This window comes from Cibotium barometz, chromosome 7, assembly GCF_041138505.1.
Source record: "Cibotium barometz isolate CiBa-2024 chromosome 7, ASM4113850v1, whole genome shotgun sequence".
NCBI classification, from domain to species: Eukaryota; Viridiplantae; Streptophyta; class Polypodiopsida; order Cyatheales; family Cibotiaceae; genus Cibotium; species Cibotium barometz.
This window is the reverse complement of record NC_141052.1, coordinates 46537461-46560340: the sequence shown is the minus strand read 5'-3', so window position 1 is coordinate 46560340 and position 22880 is coordinate 46537461. Positions and strand designations below refer to the sequence as shown.

General features: G+C 44.2%; 1 protein-coding gene across 1 annotated transcript in view; it reads right to left on the bottom strand.

Moving 5' to 3' along the window:
- LOC147637091 (uncharacterized) overlaps positions 1-20654 on the bottom strand; it is a 75968-nt gene extending 55314 nt beyond the window's left edge. Inside the window, exons 1-2 of the mRNA XM_086800708.1 lie at positions 20425-20654; positions 20169-20262 (exon numbers count right to left, since the gene is read on the bottom strand). Of these exons, the coding sequence (XP_086656834.1) occupies positions 20169-20262; positions 20425-20560 (230 nt within the window). The 5' untranslated portion in view covers positions 20561-20654. The remainder of the gene's footprint in view (positions 1-20168; positions 20263-20424) is intronic.
- Positions 20655-22880: the final 2226 nt, after the last annotated feature.

The window sequence follows — 22880 nt, the reverse complement described above, 5'->3', positions numbered from 1 at the left end:
TTTTGGTGATTTTGGGAGGAGAGTTGCATTCGTGCTTCCGCAGTGGGAGATAAACTTTGGGAGAACAACTGTGAGCACTTTGTGTGCTTTGGTGCAGTGTTTGCACATCTTGCAAGGAGTCAGGCATTGACTATGTCAAAGGTTGCATATTGCTATGCCAACCACAGGTGAGAGCTCTTCATTGCTTCACATCAAAAAGCTTGAAGACTCACATAATTATGACATTTGGCAAACCCAGTGCTATAATGTGTTGCTCCAGAAGAAGCAGCACAAGCCCATCAAAGAAAGGGGTGTAATGCCCGCTTCTCTTACTGTTGAAGAATGGGAAGATATGGATGAGCTGGCAAGATCCACCATCATGTTGTCTGTGTCAGACACTTTACTTTTCAACATACGTGAAGAGAAGACAGCTTGGGGAATGTGGCAAAGATTGCAGGACTTGTATGCCCAGCAAAGTGCCTCAAGCAAAGTGTATTGGTTGAAGAAACTTATAGGTCTTCAAATGAAGGAAGGGGCGTCTATGACAGCCCATCTAAATGAGTTTAATGGTGTTGTCATCCAGGTCATCAATCAAAAGTTGGCAATGGACGATGAGTTCAAAGCCACCTTTCTCTTATGCACTTTGCCGGAGAGTTGGGACACATTCAGGACAACCACTAGCAATTCAAATGCTATGCTGTCATATGCAGATGTGGAGGGTGCTCTCCTTCAAGAGGAGATGAATAGGAAGAACAACTCTGTTAGAAAGTCCAATGCAATGAATGCACGTGGGAGATCCCAGCAAAGGGGTAAAAGCCAAGAACGGGGAAGGAGCAAGTCCCGCTCCAAAAAGGACTTGGAATGCCATTATTGTGGCAAGAAGGGACATTTCAAAAAGCAATGCTACAAATGGAAGAATGATCAAAAGGAAAAGGGCAAAGGCAAAGACAAAGACAAAGATGAAGCCAAAGATGCAAAGCCAAAGGGCAAAAGTGGAGTCAAGATTGAAGAAGTCAATGTGTCACATGCAGGTGACAGTGAGGATGAAGTCCTATTCATGTCTTCACTTGATGCCCATTCACTCCATGCAGGAGATGGTTATGGTATGCACTCATGGATCATTGATTCAGGTGCCTCCTTTCATGTCACAGGTTGCAAAGACTTGTTTGTCAGGTATACTGCTGGCAATGAAGGAGTAGTTTATTTGGGTGACAACCATGCATGCCAGATTCTTGGCAGAGGTGATGTGAGGCTTGTGTTTTCAGATGGCTCACAGCTTATGCTCCATGATGTCAGGCATGTGCCTGAGATCAAGAAGAACTGTTTTCTACTGGACAGCTTGATGATGCTGGTTATGTTACCACATTTGGTAGTGGAAAGTGGAAGATTAGTAAGGGCTCACTGGTTGTTGCCAGAGGCTCTAAGGTGGACACTCTTTACTTCATGCATGCTAGTGTTTGTCACCATGCTAATGTAAATGCAACCGAGCTGCCGGAAATCTCTATGTGGCATAGCCGGTTGGGACACATGAGTGTCAAAGGAATGGAGCAATTGTCTCGTTTTGGTTACTTGCCTTCTCTAAAGTTCTCAAGTTTTCAGTTTTGTGAGCATTGTATATATGGCAGGCAACTCCAGTGCCCCCACAAGAAAGCTCTTGGACAGAAAGATGCTCAGTTAGAGCTTGTGCATACAGATGTATGTGAGATGCCTCAGCTTTCTTTGGGAGGGGCAAAATATTTTGTGTCTTTTATTGATGATGCCACACGCAAGGTGTGGGTTTATCCTCTTCGTTTAAAGAGTGATACATTCTCAGTGTTTGAGAAGTTTGTTGCTCATGTTGAGAATCAAACTGGCTAAACACTGAAGGCTCTGCGTTCCGACAATGGTGGAGAGTAAACAGTTTCAGGACTTTTGTGATGCTAAAGGCATCAAGAGGGAGCTCTCTGCTCCTTATGATCCTCCACAAAACGGGACAGCAGAGAGGATGAACAGGACCATTCAGGAGAAGGTCCGTTCTATGTTGTCACATGCTGCGTTACCTCATGGTTTTTGGGCTGAAGCTGTTATGACAACCGTTCATCTTATAAACAGGTCACCTAACACGAGGCTTGGTGGGAAAGTGCCAGAGGAAGTATGGACACGGAAGCCTCCGTCCTACAAGCACTTGAGAGTGTTTGGTTGTGTTGCGTACGTGCACATACGCAGGGAAATACGCACCAAACTTGATCCTAAGTCTCACAAATGCATATTCCTAGGATATGGTGACAGAGGTGAAATGGGGTATAGACTTTGGGATCCAGTGAATAGAAAGATTATACGTAGCAATGATGTCATTTTTAATGAAACATGCATGTATAAGGAGCCTGCAAGGCAACAGGAGCCTCGCAAAGTCATCTTTGATGATGATGGACATCATGGACAACAACCAAGGGCTTTAAATCAGCCATTACAGCAACAAAACCAGCCCTTAAATGGTGCTGAAAATGGTCCAAATGGACAGCCAGAGATGGCAGAAGATATCCCTATGGATATCCCACAGTTAGAGGAGATACCGGGCATGATCTTTCAACCTTATGGCATGGAACAGGAGCCACCAATAGGTGATATGCAGGCTGGACAGCAACCTGCAAATGATTATCATTGGGTACGGAGGTCCACAAGACCCTCCAAACCCCCTGACAGGTTTGTTCCAGGGGTTGACTACTTGATGCTCACTGACTGTGGGGAGCCCTCTTGTTATAAGGAGGCTTTACAGAGGGCAGACAAGGCTCTTTGGGAGCGTGCTATGAAGTCAGAGATGGATTCTCTGCACAAAAATGGAACATGGAAGTTGGTGCATTTGCCTACAAGCAAGAAGGTTTTGCCATGCAAGTGGGTTTACAGGCTCAAAGTTGCACCAGATGCAAAGCCAAGATACAAAGCCAGGTTAGTGGCTAAGGGCTTCAAGCAGGAATATGGTGTGGACTTTGATGAGATCTTCTCTCCAGTGGTCAAAATGACCACACTTAGAGCTGTGTTAGCTTTGGTTGCGCATGATGATCTGGACTTGATTCAGATGGATGTGAAGACTGCTTTTCTTCACGGTGATCTCCATGAGGAGATATATATGCAGCAGCCAGAGGGTTATGCAGTAAGTGGAAAGGAGAAGCTTGTATGCAAGCTGAAAAAGAGTCTTTATGGGCTCAAACAGGCACCAAGAGAATGGTATCATAAATTTGATACATTCATGAAATCTCAGAAATTCAGGAGAAGTGACATAGATCACTGCTTGTACACCAAGAAAGCTTTGGATGGCAGTCTATTGATCCTCATCTTGTATGTTGATGATATGTTGATTGCCGGGAAATCTCGTAAGGAGATGGATGCCTTGAAGCAGAGGCTGCATCAAACCTTTGATATGAAGGATTTGGGTGATGCAAATCACATCTTGGGTATGCGGATACTTCGGGACAGAAATCAGCATGTGTTGTATTTGTCTCAGAAGGAATACATTTGCAAAGTTTTGCAGAGGTTCAGTATGGACGGGGGGAAGAAGACTAGTACTCCTTTGCCTCCATATGTGAAACTCAATGCTATGGACAACCCACAGTCGGATAGTGACAGGGCTGATATGGCCAAGATTCCGTATGCTTCAGCTTGTGGCAGTCTCATGTATGCCATGGTTGCTACCAGGCTGGACATTGCATTTGCAGTGGGAGTGGTTACTAGATACATGGCCAACCCTGGCAAGAAGCATTGGGAAGCAGTGAAAGGTGTCATGAGATACCTGAAGGGCACACAGGATATGTGCATCTGCTTTGGCAAACAGGATGCATTAGTGCATGGTTACACGGATTCCGATTATGCCGGTCATCCAGATAACCGGAAGTCTACTACCGGTTATGTGTTTACATTCACAGGAGGTGCTGTGTCATGGATATCCAGGATGCAGAAGTGCACTGCCTTATCTACTACAAAGGCCGAGTATATTGCAGCCACAGAGGCTTGCAAGGAGGCATTATGGCTATCTCGGTTAGTGGTTGATTTGGGTTATACAGGGGATATTCCATTGTTGCATTGTGACAGTTAGAGTGCCATCCAGTTGGCAAAGAAACCTGTCTTTCATGCAAAGACGAAGCATGTGGATGTGAAGTATCACTTCATCAGAGAGGTGATAGAGAACAAGCTGATTCAGCTTGTCAAGATTCATACAGATGACAACCCGGCTGATCTGTTGACAAAGAGTTTGCCTCCAGAGCGGTTTGCTCATTGCAGACACTTGATGGGCATTGGATGAGGCCAGTTTCAGCCTTGATATGGCCTTGTATATTATCATGTACATGCTGATTTTTTCTTTTCCTTCACTTAAGGGCACGTTGCCTTTAAGTGGGAGGTTGTTGGGGTAAAGGCATTATGCCCACCCTTATAGTGTGTACAAGCCCATAAGTTTTATAGTACATAGTACTCTTGGTACTTTTAATGTACTAAGTGCACTATGTGCACTAGAGCAAATATACATGTGTGATAGGGGAGTCACACACTCATACTTTGTGAGTTGACTTATCCCCACACGTCTCTCTCTCTCTCTCCCTTCTTCTCTGTGTGTGTCTCCCACATAAAACCCTAACTGTTTCAGCTGAGCTTCTTTAGCTCCCTTCAGATTTCAGCATTTGGGATAGGACTACATAAGGGTTTCTTCCTCTGTATACAAGAACTTAGTATGCAGTTTAGTTTTCAAAAAGCCTAGCAAGATTCTCTCTTAATAATTCGACTTTATTCAATTCTGTAATAACACAGTGTGAGACTGTTGGCTAGCTGATCATCGTGAGCGTAGCGCGACCTTGAGCTCCCCCCCTCCTGCGTTTGTCTGCCTGCGCCCCTTCGCCTCCTTCTGCACCCCCTGGCTTCTGCCTCATGCCATCCTTTCAGCCCCCGCTGCTCCCGCCCCCCCTGGTTTCTTCACTCTTTCTCCCTTCTGCGCAACTGCGCCCGCCAGCCTCCCCCCTCCCGCTGCGCTTGCCTTCCAAGCCTCCCCCCCCCTTGGGCATATAGAAAAATTTGGCTAAGCATACAAAACAGATAACATGAGCACTCACACTGAGCCTCTTGAGCACGAGAGGGCACATGTAAAAGGGGTCTATTGGAACAGCTCATAATCCTCTTGAGCACGAGAGGGCACATACAGAAGGATCTGTCAGAACCGCTCATACAGATCCCATTGATGTAAGGTCTGGAGTAGACACTATCGTGATGAGACAGCAAAATGGCAGTCTTTGAGGTGATTCGAAAGGCTCCATGTCATTCTTATCATACCGTTTCACGTCGAGAGCGTTTGTCATGCTAATTCTATTCAATCTACGAGTACCACTCGGGATAGTGGAAAAAGGGTTAGGGATGAATCCCCTAACTCTAAAACTAAAGTGTGTGATAGATCTCATCCAAAGAAGAGAGCCCGAGAGTTCAAGTCAGGAGATAAGAACCTTAAATTTGAAAACTTCTTTCGAAAGATGGAAAGTACCAAAGCTCTTGCTTTTATTCAACAATTTGAGATTGCCTTATGCAACAACGAAGACTTCGCAGAGAAGTTTAAACTCAAGCATGTGGGTATGCATTTAAAAGACACAACTAGTGATTGGTGAATGGCCAAACTTTTGAATCATAGTGCTGCTTGCACATGGGCTGAATTTAAGCATCAGTTTTATGCTCAATTCCTACTGCCAAACTCTGCTAAAAATGTGCACAAAGAATGGGATTGGTTGAAGCAGGAAGTTGGGGATTTCAGTGCAGACTTACATTGCCAAACATTGGAAGGTATTGCTGAAAGTTAACCCTTTCATGACACGTTCTAAATGAAGAGGAGAAAAGAAAGTTTGAGTCCGGTTTGCATCGACGATCATTCAAGAGATTCTTGAGGTGTATCCAAATCAAACTCTTCAGCAATTAACACATTCCGCTATTGTAGCTAAAAAGTTACACATGAAATAGGACAAATTTAAGCCATTTTCAGATTCTTTCAAGGGCAAGAAGAGGGCTGGTTTTGACCAGAAAAGTTACACATGAAATAGGACAAATTTAAGCCATTTTTTCTTTCAAGGGCTGGTTTTGACCAGAAAAAGGGCGGACAGCCCTTAAAAAGTGTGATGTTAAGGATTGACCAAAGTTGTGAACCGTACATGAAGTTTGAAGTTTTCTAGGATTGTGCTCATATTACCGTCATTTTATTAAGCACTTTGCTGAAATTGCTTCACCATTACACAATTTGACCATTTCAGTGGGGAGATGTTAAAAAAAAGGCTTTTCATGGTTTACAGCAAGCCATCATGTCTAGATCAGTTTTGATTGTACCAGATTTGCATAAACCAGGCAAAAGGTGTTGGATGAATGCCATACACCGCTTGATGCAGGATAGAGAGGAATTCTTGTCACTACCCAGGCTTTGGAGAAATACTTCTTTTGCTCGCAGATGCGTAAAAACATCGATGACTATGTACACCAATGTCTAGTTTGCCAAAAAGCCGAATTTGACAGGCATTAGACTCCAAGGGCTGCTTCAACCGTTGCCGATTCCGAGTCAACCTTGGGAAAGTATTGCCATGGAACTTATCACAGATCTTCCCAAAACGCAGCAAGGAAATGATGCTTTTTGGACTATTATGGATAGGTTCATTCCAATACGGAAGACCATAAAACTAGAGCATATGGTGAATGTCACCATTTGGCCACCCAAATGGTTCACTCTTGCTTTCACACTATGTACATATTGGATTGGTGTCCATGGCTTATGGAATATGCCTATGTAGGTGATTGACACGTGTCATGCTGTATAGTTGGATATGATATTCCGCTGGGACTTGATGTTATCATGCCCGGAATATCTGGAGGACTTGGCTTTCCGCTGGGACTTGTGCCTTTGTGTACATGCCCGGAAACGCCTGGAGGATTGGCTTTCCACTGGGTCTGGTATTGCATATACTTGCCTGGAAACGCCTGGTCTTATATGGTTTCATGAACGGAAATTGCTCATGCCAATGCTGCATTGCATAGCATCTTTATGTGCTTGCCTGCAAATGAAATCGCATGCTGTTTTCATGCCTGCATGACCTATGTGTAGTTCCGGGTGAGGGGACGCCCGCCCGTGAACCGTGCGTGTGAAACTGTCTGCTGACATGGTTGTGTGGCATGTGAACAGGTGGTAAGTATTTCCCGATCTAGGCTCAAATAGCCCTTAGGACTTAGCCAATATTTATAAGTGAGTGCGTTCCCATTTCATTAAAGTTTGGGCGCCCAAAAGTCACTTATAAATTATGACCTCTTCCAAGTTCACACTCACTGAAGTCCCGAGGTGGACAAGACTCAATATCCAGGACCTGATCCTCCCCTTTTTACTCATAAATGGGCATCTCCCCATGTCCCTTCACCTGATTGGACCCCAATTCACTTACTTATTAAGAGAAATTCGTGTTTTCTCTTCACGAGGATTTTTGGAGGCTAAAAACTCTGTTTTTCCACCATTTCTCTCCATTTCCAAGCTCTCCATAGCCATACCCAACTTGCTAGGGTGTTTTCCAAGCTTCCAAGAGTGTTTCCAAGTGCTAATCACTCTCCTACTCACTCCCAATGACTGAAATTCAGCAAAACAGCTCTCATTTTTGCTGTAATTTCTGGTCTTTTTGCTGAAAACCCTAATTTCAGCCTTCCTTTCTCAAGTTGAACCATAGGGGAAGCTTTCCCAAGGTTCCCTTCATCCTCTTGAAGACTTTTGTCGTGAAGGATTGCGGAAAATCGAAGATATCAACACTTCTAAAGCTTCCAACGCGAAGGCTTCCGCTTGCAACAACTTCTATGAAGATTGGTAAGGTAATTGGACAATGTATTGTCATTACTTACTCAGTAGAAGGGCAGGACTCCTTGTTTAGCCGCCCTGTGTAGTATTTCTCTTGTCCTATGTGTTCTTGAAGATGTTGCTACCTTGCTTGGTAGAACATAGAGCCAATGGTAGAGAATATAGGCACTGAAGTCGGGCCGGGCATCAAGGCAGCTCCTTGGTGATCTACATCGACATACCATCGTTTTCTAAATGCTGAATTTCATATGCATTGGCATGGAGGATTTGGCAATGGATGCCCGTGAAACTATGTATTGAATTTCTCCAATAGTAATACAATTTACTCAAGGGAGGGGTCGGCCGTTCCGGCTCATTGTGTGTCTCTTGTCAATTCAGCAATTTACTTCTTGTATTTGAGCAAGTGTCCTTCAAATCTTAGTGTATTTAAGTGTATTGATTAGCATTGTGTTCAACCAAGTTACATTGGTATCAGAGCATACGGTTCTCTTTCACTTCTATCGTGAGAGACGATCACCGTGAACACTAGCTATCTCTACAATTAGAACATTATGGACAGCCATACAATGAATGTTGGAGATGCTAATACAAGTGGCAGGGACAATGACATGCATGCCTCCAATGCTTTACAGGATGAGCAAACTCATGTAGTGCACAATAGGGAACATGAATATGTGGGACAGCCGTCTCGTGGCAAAGAGAAGATGCAAGAAGAAGAGTCCATAGTCTTGAGAGCTGAACTTACTCGTATGCAGGCTCTTCTCCATGCACAACAAGAAGAATTGAATCTCTATCGCCGCGAGGACCCATTGGTACATGATCGTTTGAAGGCCAAGAAAGCTGAATCTTATATGGATCATGCAATGGCAATGATTGCTCAAGAGTTGCACATGCAACCAAGGGATGCAGCACGTGCATACTTGGCTCGTACCGAGGATGCCTATGCAGAAAAGGCAACCATCCCACATGTCTTGGAATCCCCACAAGTGCCCGAACAAGAAGTTATGTCTAAGAGGATGAATCTCCGTGCTATGGGAGAGGAACAATCAGTGACTTCACGCCATGCAGGAATATCTCATGTAGCCCGTGAAGGATACAATGTTTATGGCAGTGGTCAAAATGTATGCCAAATGCCATTGGCGGCTGAAAATGTACATGCACAACACATGCAACATGGGCTGCAATTTTCTCTTGGTGCAGGTATTCCGCGTATCTCTCATGCCACTCATGCCTTCGAGTGTGCTCGTGAGGGAGAAGCTATGGCTGAAAATGTATCAATGCATGTTGAGGGGCCAGCCATGTCTCATGCTTACAGGGCACATGTATCTATGCCTTATGCATCACCTTTTGGTCCAAAAATGATGCCAATTAAGGGACTGTCCCAATGGACAAACATGGGGGAAAACATGTTGACATGCACACACATGCATCAAAGTCTCGTGACTTCAAAGCCAGAGACAAATCTATGAAGTTTGACACATATCATGGAGAATGTGATGCATCAAAGGCACTTGCTTTTATTGCCCAGTTTGATATTGCTTTCAGTGATGAGGATTTCACTCAGAAATCCATGATCCGGCATGTAAGCATGTTCATGAAAGGCACTGCTGCCCATTGGTGGCTCACGGAGAAGCTCTCACCGAATCCTGTTAGATCATGGAAAGAGTTCAAGGAGAGGTTCTATGCTCAATTCTTGCCTCCCAATGCATTGAATGAGATAACAATGAAGTGGGATTGGGTAAAGCAAAATGAGGGGGAATCGGTAAATGCATATGTACAAAAGTTTTGGAAAGTGCTTTTGGAGGTGTCTCCATTTATGCATGTCACCGAGGCGGAAAGGAAGAGAAGGTTTCAATCGGGATTGCAACCCGTGTACAAAGCGGGATTACAAATGTATCATGGTCATACCTTACACCAATTAATCGCAGCCGCCACCGCCACCGAGCAATTGGAACTCAAATTGAGTCGATCCAATAAGGCTAAACCCTCATTTCAAGGCAAAGAAAGGGTTGTCCAAAACCTGCAAAATGATGGACAGCCACCTAAAAGGGACCAAAACCAAGCCAAATCAGATCCAAAAGCTGAAAATAAGTTTGCTAACAAGCGCCCTTATAAGCCGGCAAACTTTGGTCTTAGTGCTGAGAAGAAGGAGCAATATATGCGTGAAGGCAAATGCTTTACTTCTGGCAGCACTGAGCACATGGCAAGAGCATGCCCAAATAAGAAGAACAAAGCTGAAAATGCTAATGTACCGAAGCCTAATGTGCATATGGTTCCGGATGTGCAGGGCAACACTTCACATGATAGCAAAGATAGGGTTGTATGTAAAGCTTGGGGACAGCTCAAAGATCAACCCGCTTTGTTCATGTTTGATGATTGTGCATCGGAGAATTTCATATCCACTCAGATGGCAGCTGCTTTGGGTATTGAAGTGGAGGACATGGGTCCTCAAATTGAAGCAGGGGCTGCCTTTGTTGGTAGAGAAGTGCAGGTCATGCCTATTTTTGGCAAGTTGCGCATACACATTCAAGGCTATGTGGATCATGAGGATTTTCTTGTGGCGCCTTTGAATGGCTGTGATGTATTGCTTGGAAAGCCTTGGCATACACGTATTGATCCTGGGGGAATGTCACCATTTGGCCACCCAAATGGTTCACTCTTGCTTTCACACTATGTACATATTGGATTGGTGTCCATGGCTTATGGAATATGCCTATGCAGGTGATTGACACGTGTCATGCTGTATAGTTGGATATGATATTCCGCTGGGACTTGATGTTATCATGCCCGGAATATCTGGAGGACTTGGCTTTCCGCTGGGACTTGTGCCTTTGTGTACATGCCCGGTAACGCCTGGAGGACTTGGCTTTCCGCTAGGACTTGTGCCTTTGTGTACATGCCCGGAAACGCCTGGAGGATTGGCTTTCCACTGGGTCTGGTATTGCATATACTTGCCTGGAAACGCCTGGTCTTATATGGTTTCATGAACGGAAATTGCTCATGCCAATGCTGCATTGCATAGCATCTTTATGTGCTTGCCTGCAAATGAAATCGCATGCTGTTTTCATGCCTGCATGACCTATGTGTAGTTCCGGGTAAGGAGACGCCCGCCCGTGAACCGTGCGTGTGAAACTGTCTGCTGACATGGTTGTGTGGCATGTGAACAGGTGGTAAGTATTTCCCGATCTAGGCTCAAATAGCCCTTAGGACTTAGCCAATATTTATAAGTGAGTGCGTTCCCATTTCATTAAAGTTTGGGCGCCCAAAAGTCACTTATAAATTATGACCTCTTCCAAGTTCACACTCACTGAAGTCCCGAGGTGGACAAGACTCAATGTCCAGGACCTGATCCTCCCCTTTTTACTCATAAATGGGCATCTCCCCATGTCCCTTCACCTGATTGGACCCCAATTCACTTACTTATTAAGAGAAATTCGTGTTTTCTCTTCATGAGGATTTTTGGAGGCTGAAAACTCTGTTTTTCCACCATTTCTCTCCATTTCCAAGCTCTCCATAGCCATACCCAACTTGCTAGGGTGTTTTCCAAGCTTCCAAGAGTGTTTCCAAGTGCTAATCACTCTCCTACTCACTCCCAATGACTGAAATTCAGCAAAACAGCTCTCATTTTTGCTGTAATTTCTGGTCTTTTTGCTGAAAACCCTAATTTCAGCCTTCCTTTCTCAAGTTGAACCATAGGGGAAGCTTTCCCAAGGTTCCCTTCATCCTCTTGAAGACTTTTGTCGCGAAGGATTGCGGCAAATCGAAGATATCAACACTTCTAAAGCTTCCAACGCGAAGGCTTCCGCTTGCAACAACTTCTATGAAGACTGGTAAGGTAATTGGACAATGTATTGTCATTACTTACTCAGTAGAAGGGCAGGACTCCTTGTTTAGCCGCCCTGTGTGGTATTTCTCTTGTCCTATGTGCTCTTGAAGATGTTGCTACCTTGCTTGGTAGAACATAGAGCCAATGGTAGAGAATATGGGCACTGAAGTCGGGCCGGGCATCAAGGCAGCTCCTTGGTGATCTACATCGACATACCATTGTTTTCTAAATGCTGAATTTCATATGCATTGGCATGGAGGATTTGGCAATGGATGCCCGTGAAACCATGTATTGAATTTCTCCAATAGTAATACAATTTACTCAAGGGAGGGGTCGGCCGTTCCGGCTCATTGTGTGTCTCTTGTCAATTCAGCAATTTACTTCTTGTATTTGAGTAAGTGTCCTTCAAATCTTAGTGTATTTAAGTGTATTGATTAGCATTGTGTTCAACCAAGTTACAGTGAAGATATTTTTGGCCCAAATCTTCAAGCATCATGGCATGCCAAAGACAATTGTGGGAGATCGTGATCCTCACACCACTAGTCTCTTTTGGCGCCCTCTCTATTTGGTAATATGGGAACCAAATTGAATTTCTCTTCTGCTTAATATCCACAAACAGATGGGCAAAGTGAAATTGCAAATTCGGCAGTGCTTGACTTGTTGAAATGTTATGTCTCTGACCACAAATCAGACTGGGAAAAGTATTTACCAAATAGGAGGCAAAACAACTTTGCCATAAACAATTTCAAAGGGCGCCTTACCTGTAGAAGTATGCACAGTACTGTTGTAAGCGAACTCAAAAGTTTTGCACCAAGGATGACATATTTGCAGCAGACCAATATATCAGGGATTTGGACACTGCCTTTTCACAGGTCAGGACAGACATACAAAGATCCCAGGAAAAGCATAAGAAAGTTGCAGATAAGCATCGGAAACAGTTGAAATTCAAGGAGGGTGATTGGGTTTTATTAAAATTCCAAAAAGCTCATCTCCATAAGAAGACAGGCAAAGAGGACATGTATCCAAAGCTATCTTGCAGGTATTATGGACCATTTCAAATCTTGGAAAAGATCAATGAGGTAGCTTTTCAATTGGTATTACCAAATCATTGGTGGATACATAATGCCTTTCATATCGGTCTCTTGAAACAGTATGTTGGTCTTGAGCCGATGAAACCGGTAATGGAAGACCAACATGAGGTGGATGAGTTTGAAGAAAACCTGCAGCCTGTGCAGATTGTCTTTCACAAGCAACGAAAAGTTGATGGTGGCAAGCTTATTCGTAGATATCTTGTCAAAATCTGAAACTATCCAACACTTGATGCGAAATGGGTCGATGAGGCTTACTTTAAGGAGTACCCAGATCTCCTTACTACCTATATGGATGCTTTTCAGTTGCGAGCAACTGATTATAAGCCAGGGGAGATGTCACAAATCCTCCAAAGCTGTGACATACTGAAAAGAGCATGATGGACTCACTCATGGAAGGGTGGTAACCCTAGTGAGTGTTATGTGAACTCATGGAAGGGCGGTAACCCTAGTGAGTTATGTGAACTCATGGAAGGGCAGTTACTCTGGTGAGTATTTTGAATCCTGCATGGGCGGCACCCGTGGTCGAGATTACTTTGGTGTACAAGATGGCAAGTTGGGAGATTTAATCCAGATTATTGTGCACAAGCATGTTGTGAAATAGCATGTGCATGTGGGACTTGTTTTAATTGCAAGGACCTTGCCTGGTATTTTTGCATGTGAATGTCCACGGGCACTAGGGACGCCTAGAAACCTGAGGACACGTATGTGCACACCTATCTGGCACTAAGACGGTGGTTTTATGTGTTTTGCAGGTGGTAAGTGTGGTAAGTGTGCACACTCAACTTTATTTAAATATTATTGCTTTGTTTGCTAAAGTTTATGGTTACAAGTTCAAACTCGTTAGGTGGACAAACTTATAAGTTATGAGTGAGTTTACATCAAGGTGGACTATTTTACTGTACCGAGGCCATTTATTAGCGGTGGGCGCTTGGACAAGTGTAGAAGAAATCCACGAGTTACTAAGATGGGCTTGGGAATTCTTTTTTGGGCGGGTCCAGCTAATATTGGCATGAACATGACTTGAAGAGTGGGCAACTTCACACATGGGCTAAAAGAAGCTGCCAGAGAGGGCACAATAGGCTTATGGGCTGGCTGAGTGCTTAGCAGGGCTAGATAGGCTTTGTTGGATTATATATCATCTCCAGAGGGTCTACATCACCTTTTCATGCTAGTACTCGTCATTTTATGATACCCTGCATTGGCATATTTACAGATATTATTTAGGCATTTTTTACCATTTTTTTAGGCATTTTATGCTACTAGACAACTGTCTACCTACTACAGCTACCCAACCAGCTCTCTGGAGGGATATGTAAGGGTTCTCACCCTTCCCCTCACTTTTCATCTCATTCTTGCATATCTGCTGGAGGTCATTGGCTGTAGCAACAGTCTCTTATGCTTGTAAGCACCTACGGGCTTCCCTCGTGCTCATTTTCAGCAATAATCAACTGTTTCCAGCCTTCTACAGTTTGTGCTTTGGGCCTACAACCTGTGATGCTCTTTCTTTCATGGTATCAGAGCCAAACGCTGATCTACAAGCAAGAAACTGTTGTGTTTTCTGATTGGAGCAGAGGCTTCATCATTGTGCTGCGTTTTTTGCATCTATATTGCTGAACTACTGCGTTTTTGTTGTTGGAGGCTGAAGCTCTCTTCTAGGTGCTGAAGACAGGGTTCTTGAGAGATTTGCTTTCTCTATTTCTTTTTTCCCACCCTCCCTCCCTTTCATCCTCTCACCCCTTTTGAGGAAGTCGTGAGTTATCTCCACCATGACAAGTGCATGCTTCGTGGAAAAGGCAAGTCGAAGTCTGCTTTTGTTGCCTCTCACAAGAGCAAAGGCAAAGGTGGAAAAAGGACCAACAACAACAACAACAAAAGCAAAGGCAAGGGTAAACAGGATTCAAAGGAGTCCAAGGACAAAAGCAATGAATGTGATTACTATGGCAGAATAGGTCATACTAAGGCTCGTTGCTTTGCTTGTCGTGATGACTCTTGAGCAACCAAAGCCAAGTATAAAGCCCAGGATGCTTCCAAAGCATTTGACAAGGACAACACCAAAGACAAGAGCAAGGACAAAGTTTCAGAGGAGGGATCTACCAAAGTTACATACATGGCAGTCACATATTCATCCACTTCTTCATAGGATTCACTCCTCGTGATCATAGATATGACTTCTCCAATAGAGGTCAGTGACACACCTGAAGTGGTGGAATGGGTCGGTGATAGTGGTGCTTCTGCCCACATGACCAATCAAGCCCATGTCTTGGAGGACTACCAGAGACTCTCTTCTTCAGTTCGTATCACTGACAACTCTTCGCTTCTTGTCACTGGTGTTGGTAATGTTGACAACTCTTCGCTTCTTGTCACCAGTGTTGGTAATGTTTCTTTGGGTTCCTCCGCCACCTTACATCATGTTTTACATGTTCCACGGATTTCCAAAAATCTGTTTTCTGTATACAAAACTTCTTAGAAGGGACTTGGTGTGTACTTCGATGATGAGGTCATTGAAGTGATCGACATGAAGACTCTCGGTTGTTGCCAATGGAGTCCATGAAGGGGGTCTCTACAAGATCACCAACTTTTCTTCCCAGATCCCTCACACTGACTCACATATTCATCAGCTTTTCTCCCTCTCTACAAGATCACCAACTTTTCTTCCCAAATCCCTCGCACTGACTCACATATTCATCAGCTTTTCTCCCCCTTGATGGCTTTGGTTTCTGAGGCAGATTTTTTTCTATGGCATTCTCACTTCAGTCATGTTCCCATTGTTGCCTTACAAAAGTTCCATTCTCACCAGGTAGTCAACGGACTACCTAAGCTCAAGTGTCTTTCACACATATGCTCATCTTACATGATGGGCAAGCATCATCGAGATAAATTTCCAGAGGAGGCCACTCACCGAGCAACCCGAAGGCTGGAGCTTATACATGCAGATCTTGTTGAACCCATGGAGGTTGAGTCTCTTGGAGGGGCTCACTATTTTCTCCTTCTTGTGGATGATTTCACTCACAAAGTCTGGGTATGTTTTCTGGCTCACAAGTCAAATGCTTGTGGCAGTTTCAGGACTTGGATCGCGATGGTGAAAAATCAGTCTGGCGGTACAGTTTCTTTTCTTCGGACTGATAATGGTGGCGAGTTTATATCTTGATAACTTCCTTGCGTCGAAGGGCATTCACCGACAGACTATAGTTCCTTACACTCCTTAGCAGAATGGAGTTGTGGAGAACAGAAGAACCGGACCGTGGCATCACATAGGTCTCCCTCCGCTTTCTGGGGTGAAGCTGTGGCTTCCCTGTTTATCTCATTAACCGCTCTCTCACAAAAGCGGTTGAGGGAATGACCCCGGAGGAGGCTTTTACAGGACACAAGCCTTATGTTTCTCATCTACGAGTTTTCGGTTGTGTTGCTTATGTGCATGTCCCAGATCAGAAGAGGACCACACTCGCACCAAAGTCAAAGAGGATGATCTTCACAGGCTACAGTCTGAGATCCAAAGGGTACCGCTTCTGGGATACAGAGGTTGATGGCATCATCATTTCCCGTGATGCTCGGTTTGATGAGAGCTTATTTGGCATTGAATCCTCTCCACCTGATGCATCTAAAGATTTTTGGGATGATCCATTCCCGGCGGAGGTTAATGATCTTATACCTCTTCCACATCCAGCTCCTCCTCCTCCTCCTCTTGCTCAACTCCGGTGCCAGCTGCTACTTTACAACCACCAGTTCCTGTTGCACCAGCTTCTGCAACTCCCAATCCCTCTAGGAGTCCTAACTGCAGCTCCCAATCCCTCTAGGAGTCCTACTTTGACTCCAGGATTACCCCCACTAGTGCTTACTTCATCACCTCTCCCAGCAGCATCGGATGAGTCCTCTACTGCAACTGGATCTTCTTCTTCTTCACGCTTTGAGAGGAAGGTTGGCCTACCTCGGTGAGTTCAGCAACTCTAGAGATTTTGGTCTCCCTGATGCACAGCTCCATAACCAGTTGTCTACCACCACACCTGGACCTCACCGTTCATCTCGGGCTTCCACATCTCATCACACAGTGAATTATGCTCTCATGAGTTCTCTCCAGGAGATCGATGAGCCTGAGAGTCCAGAGGAGGCTCTTTCAAAGCCGCAGTGGCGGCAAGCCATGGAAGCAAAGATGTCCGCTATTGAGAGGAATCACACTTGGTCTTTGATGCCACGGCCTTTACATCGTGTGATTGGTGTGAAATGGATTTTCAAAGTCAAGTTTCATGCAAATGGTACTTTGGATAAGTACAAAGCCCGCTTTGTTGCTTGAGGATATGCTCAGAAGGCAGGTGAAGACTTTGATGAGACATTTGCTCCTACAGCCAGGTATACCACCATTAGGATTGTTTTGGCTCTGGCTGCACACTTCCGATGGCCCGTGTTCCAGATAGATGTCAAATCCACTTTTCTGAATGGAGATTTAGAGGAGGAAGTTTATGTTACGCAGCCTCCTGGTTTTGTGATTCAGGGATAGGACACCCATGTGTATCTTCTAAAGAAGGCTCTTTATGGTCTCAAACAGGCCCCGCGTGCCTAGTATCAGAAGATTGATGCCTTCTTGTTATCTCTTGGCTTTGAGAGGGCATATGCTGACAACAATCTCTATGTGCTTCTTTCTGATGGGGATATTTGTGTCATTGTTTTGTATGTTGATGACCTCATCCTTCCTGGCTCAGATACTAAGTTGGTCACACAGGTTCAGTCCAAGCTTTAAGAAACATTTGAGATGATTGATCTTGGCCTTCTTCATTATTTTCTTGGGCTAGAGGTTTTGCAAAAAGATGATTCTATCTTCATTTCTCAACGAAAGTATATGAAGAAGGCTAGAAGCTGCTCTCACTTTATGGATTGTCAGATTGTACTCCTCTCTCTTGTCCCATGGATCCCAATGCCAAGTTATCCAAGGAGGATGATACACCCTTTGTGGATTCCACAGAGTACCGGGGCAGATTGTTGACTCATTGCTTTACCTTGCCAACACCCGTCCAAATATCTCCTATGCTATGAGTGTTCTCAACCAATTCTCATCAGCCGCTCGAAGATCTCATTGGCAAGCAACCTTGAGAGTTCTTTGTTAGCTTCAAGGTACTTCAAATTATGGCATCACCTATTCCAGTGGTGCTGATTTGGTTGGTTTCACAGATTCTGATTGGGCATGCTGCATTGATACTCGGAGGTCTACATCTGGATATTGCTTCATGCTTGGTACAAGATTGGTTTCTTGGAAGTCTCAAAAGCAAAGGACTGTTTCTGCTTCTTCCACCGAGACTGAGTATAAATCCTACCTTCTCTCTTCCACTGAGGCACATTGGATTAATCAGATTCTGGAGCATTTGGGTTGTGCCGACACTTCCCCCGTTACCATATTCTCAGATTCTCAGAGTGCTATTGCTCTAGCTCATAATCCTGTGATACACGGACGATCCAAGCATATTGAAGTGCATTATCATTTTGTACGCGACTGGAACGAGTTGGGACTTCTTCGACTGGCCTATTGTTCTACCAAGGACAAGGACAAGGACAAGGACAATGTAGTTGTTCTCTTCACCAAACCACTTTCGAGAGCTACTTTGGAGGTGTTACTTCAGTGTGCAGGTATTTTACAGCCCCTCTGGTGCTAAAGAGGAAGTGTTGGATTATATATCATCTCCAGATCATTTCATGCTTGTAATGGTCATTTTATGAGACCTTGCATTGGCATATTTAACAGATATTATTTAGGTATTTTTTACCATTTTTTAAGGCATTTTATAGCATTTTATGCTATTGGACAGCTGTCGGCCTACTACAGCTGGCCGACCAGCTCTCTAGAGGAATATATAAGGGTTCTCACCCTTCCCCTCACTTTTCATCTCATTCTTGCATATCTGCTAGAGGTCATTGGCTGTAGCAACAGTCTCTTATGCTTGTAAGCACCTACGGGCTTCCCTTGTACTCATTTTCAGCAATAATCAACTGTTTCCAGCCTTCTACAATTTGTGCTTTGGGCCCGCAACCTGTAATTCTCTTTCTTTCAGGCTTCGTCGACTCTCTCTTCTCTCTATCTGCTGGTCAACTTGCATACAAGGCCTTAGATAGCTGGTCGACTTGCATACAGGGCTCCATAGGGCAGTCTACTTGCACATAGGGCATCTCTGAGCTGGTCGACTAACACACGGAGACTTCCACAGCTGGTCGACTTGTTTAATTGCTGTTTTGGTACTGTCTGGACAGTGTACAGGCTATTTTCAGTCTTGGAGACAGAGAGGACATCGTTCCAGGCAAGCACAATGGTCATGTGTTTGTTCTGGTGGAACCTATGGGTGGCCAGAAAGCTTGAAACATAGCTGGTTGTGCGAACATTTGTGTAGACAGCTTTAAGCTAGAGGGTGTGATCATACTAACACTCGAGTGGGCCGGACAGGTACCCGGAGGGAATTAAGAGAGCGGTTGTTGACTGCTTTGCCTTGGGTTGGTGACCAAGGGTTTGTTTTCTTTTCTGTATTACACTAATTTGGATAAATCTAGTGCTGCCGATGGAGTGGGCACCCGCATCTTGTACAAGAAAATACTATGTTGGTAATAAAGATACCTCGGGGGGGGGGCGGGGGGGGCGGCGGGGGCAACTTCAACCCCTAGTGCTGTGTCATGTGCAAGGTTGTCTTTTGGTGTTTACAAGATGTATATGTTCTTGACATTTGTGACAGATGTATTGGAACATGTCTATGATGTGATGGATGTTGAATGTATGTTGTGTCTTGGCAAATAGTTTATGTATTCACGTGCTCGGCTGTGACAGCACTCACACGGGTGATGGATGTGAACAGATATGGCTCTAAGACTCATGTTTATAGGAGTGATTTTGCCAATCGGCTGGTAGTTGGCTATAGGTGGCTGCTAATTGGCCCCCACGAATTGTCCCAATCCATCAGCGCCTGTGAAAATTGATTTGCAGCCGTAATCCCTGCCCAAAACACAGAATCATGTCCACATGACACCTGATTAGGGTGTGCATGTGACAAAATTACGACCAGAACCGGGAGAACCAAGCAACTTCATCTCCTGGTCCACACTCGAGGTACCTTTGCTGAATTAAGGCTCTTGAGGATCTTCACTTTGCTGATAATTTTGAGCCGAATCTGGGCTACAAAATGCTATTCATCTCTGGTGCTAGAGCTGAGAAAGGGCTCGATGCACAAATGAAAGAGAAATACCCTCCTTGTAGACTACAGAAAGCACGTGCACTGGTCACACAGCTCATTAACCATAATTTCTCCATCTAAGTTTACAAAGATTGCACGTTCTCATTAGAAATCCTGTATTTCCTGGATCATGATGTAAGTTTTAATTAAAGCATAGTTCATGCAGGTGAAACGAGATTAGACTCATTTGGGTACATTGAAGGAGATTATATCTCATATTAAAAGAAGAGTAATGAAGCCATGAGACTTACTTGTCACTCCAGTAAGTACCAGGGAGGGCACCCTCCTTGAGACGCTGAGAGCCCACAGTGCCGGTTTTGGGGCTACTCCCAAATCTGCTTGAAACTGGGCTCTTCCAAGAAAACAGTGTAAAGAATTAGCAATGATCTGGAGGCTGATCAGCCATTATTTGATAACTTAACACAATGACACATTAAGAGGAAGATACTGCTGTCATATGTCGGGAAAACATTTCAAATTCACGAATGAAAAGAAGTGTTTACGCACCCGAGCAATGGATTAGACTGTAGCGTTTGAAGGGCTTATGGACTCCAAAATCGAGCACCACCTGTTGGTGGTGGTGGTGGTCGGTGCGAAATGTATGAAGAGAAGGTGTCACAGCAAGCTGCGCCATAGCCATCATCCACTCTCCCAACAGAATTTTTCCAATTTAATCAAATATCCTGACATATAGGGAGAAAATTAATATATTTACCATTTATAAAACTTATATGTTCAAGATTCACATTATATGTAAATATAACAACTTATATATATATCTTATCTTCTTATCTTATCTTACTATATATAAAAAGAGAAGATGTGTTGATTTCTAGAACTGCCATGTGTCAACTTTTTTAGCGTCCCCTAGGCCCTCACTTGTAACACAATACACCTCACCCCAAAAAAGCCAAAATTAACGAACTACTCGTAGAGCCATCGCCACCGCCTCCATGCAAACTCACAGATGCAAAGCCGCCTCCTACATAAGTCCCTGAATGCATGCAAGCAATATTCAATTTTTTTTGCAGCCCGCTCCTCCACGTTTTCTCCTCCCTTCTTTTTTTCATTTCGGTGTGTTTGCGACTGCTCTCTACTACAAGGTTTCTAGAAGGAGAAGATGCGTTGTCTTCTGGAACTGCCACGTGTCAACTTTTTTAGTGTCCGAACTGCTTGTAGAGCCGCCGTCGCCGTCTCCATGCAGACTCGCAAACGAAGAGCCGCCTCCTGCAGCATGATGCAACCACCCTCCTTGAATGCACGCAGGCATAATTCATTTTTTTTTGTAGCGTGCTCCTTCTCCACGTTTTCTTCTCCCTTCTTTTTTTCATTTCGATGTGTTTTTGGCTGCTCTCTGCTCTACAAGGTTTCTATGGGTGAGCCCTCTCTCTCTCTCTCTCTCTCTCTCTCTCTCTCTCTCTCTCTCTCTCTCTATAAAAGATATATTACCAAAATTACTTTACAAATGGCCACATGGCTGCCATGTGATGTACTAGCTCATCCAATATATAGCCGTGTCATTCTCCACCAAATGAGCTGGCCGCAAGGAAGAGACTTGCCACAATAGTATCCCTTTTATATGACCTACGTGAGCTGTAATACCAACTTTTGCATCAAATATGAAGGCATTCCTAGTTAACCAGATATGCCACAAACCTGTCCACCTGAGAAAAAGAAAATTAAATGTTCTTGGTTATCTGGCCCATTCGGAATCTTGCCAAAAATCCAGTCTTTAACCTTTACGGGCCTATCTGTCAATGAAGTCCATACGCGAGAAAGGGAATCCCACACCTTCTTTGCCACCGGACATAAAATGAAAAGATGCGGGCATGTTTCCAAGCATGTAGTACAAAACACACAATTACCAGAAGCAATCCACCGCTTTCGCAACAACTGGTCCCCCAATGGTAAGCCTCCAACTAGCATGCGCCATAGGAATATCTTCCCTTGATATGGAATCTTAGACCACCAGCCCTGTAAGATTACTTCCTTCCACCAGGCCCTACTCTTCATGATGTTCCATACCCTATTAGCCTTCTCAGTGATCCAACGCTTATCTTCTACCATCATATGGTACACTTGATTTGTTGTACGCTGCTGGACATTATCCTGAGGCTTTCTAAATGCCCACTCTAACCAAGGTTGCTGATCCTCCAACTGAGGTATCACCAAACGATGTAAGTGCTTCCCCTCACCTTCTCCCATAACTGTACATATCCACGTGGAACCTGAAAATATTGAGGGATTTTTCGAAAAGACAATAAGCGGCCTCTAGATCCCAATCGAGCCATTCTATTGAATTTTGGCCGCTCAACAAGTTTGACATGCCACTCCAAAAGTCGTAAAGTAGCCAGGGAAAAAAAGCTCAACCACAAAAGAAAACCTCAAAAGGTGAATTGTAACTTCTACTGAAGAAAAAAGTCTAAAGTCAACAAGAAACCTAAAACCAGGAAACCCAAAAAACAGTTAATGCTACACATATTGTCCTCCCAAGACCAAAAAACAGGCGACCACCAACTTTTGCCATGCGTTTGAAGTCAGTATTCCAAAATTTGTCTATGCATATTCGGACATCCAACAATGCCCTATGGCTCTGCAACATTTGCATGGTAGCAACGACTAGACAATGCTTGAAACAGCTCCACTTTTGTCAAAGCATGTCGGTGCATAAACTCATGCACAACCGCACCAAGATTCAGCACCTGCAAAAAAAACATAATACATATGTTTGCAAGGGAGGTACATCTCATGCTTTGATTCCCTCTTTTGGAAATCCGGACAAGAGCAACTTGGGTACTCAGACACATTCACCACATAATTCACTCCAGCAGCACATGACCCCTCTGTGCTCACATAAAACATGTGCAATTCATTACAGACAACAATGTCTTCTCGAACCATGCTAGCTGAGATCGAACGACCTTTTTGTACATTCGCTTGGAATTCTTTAGTGAGCCTCTTAC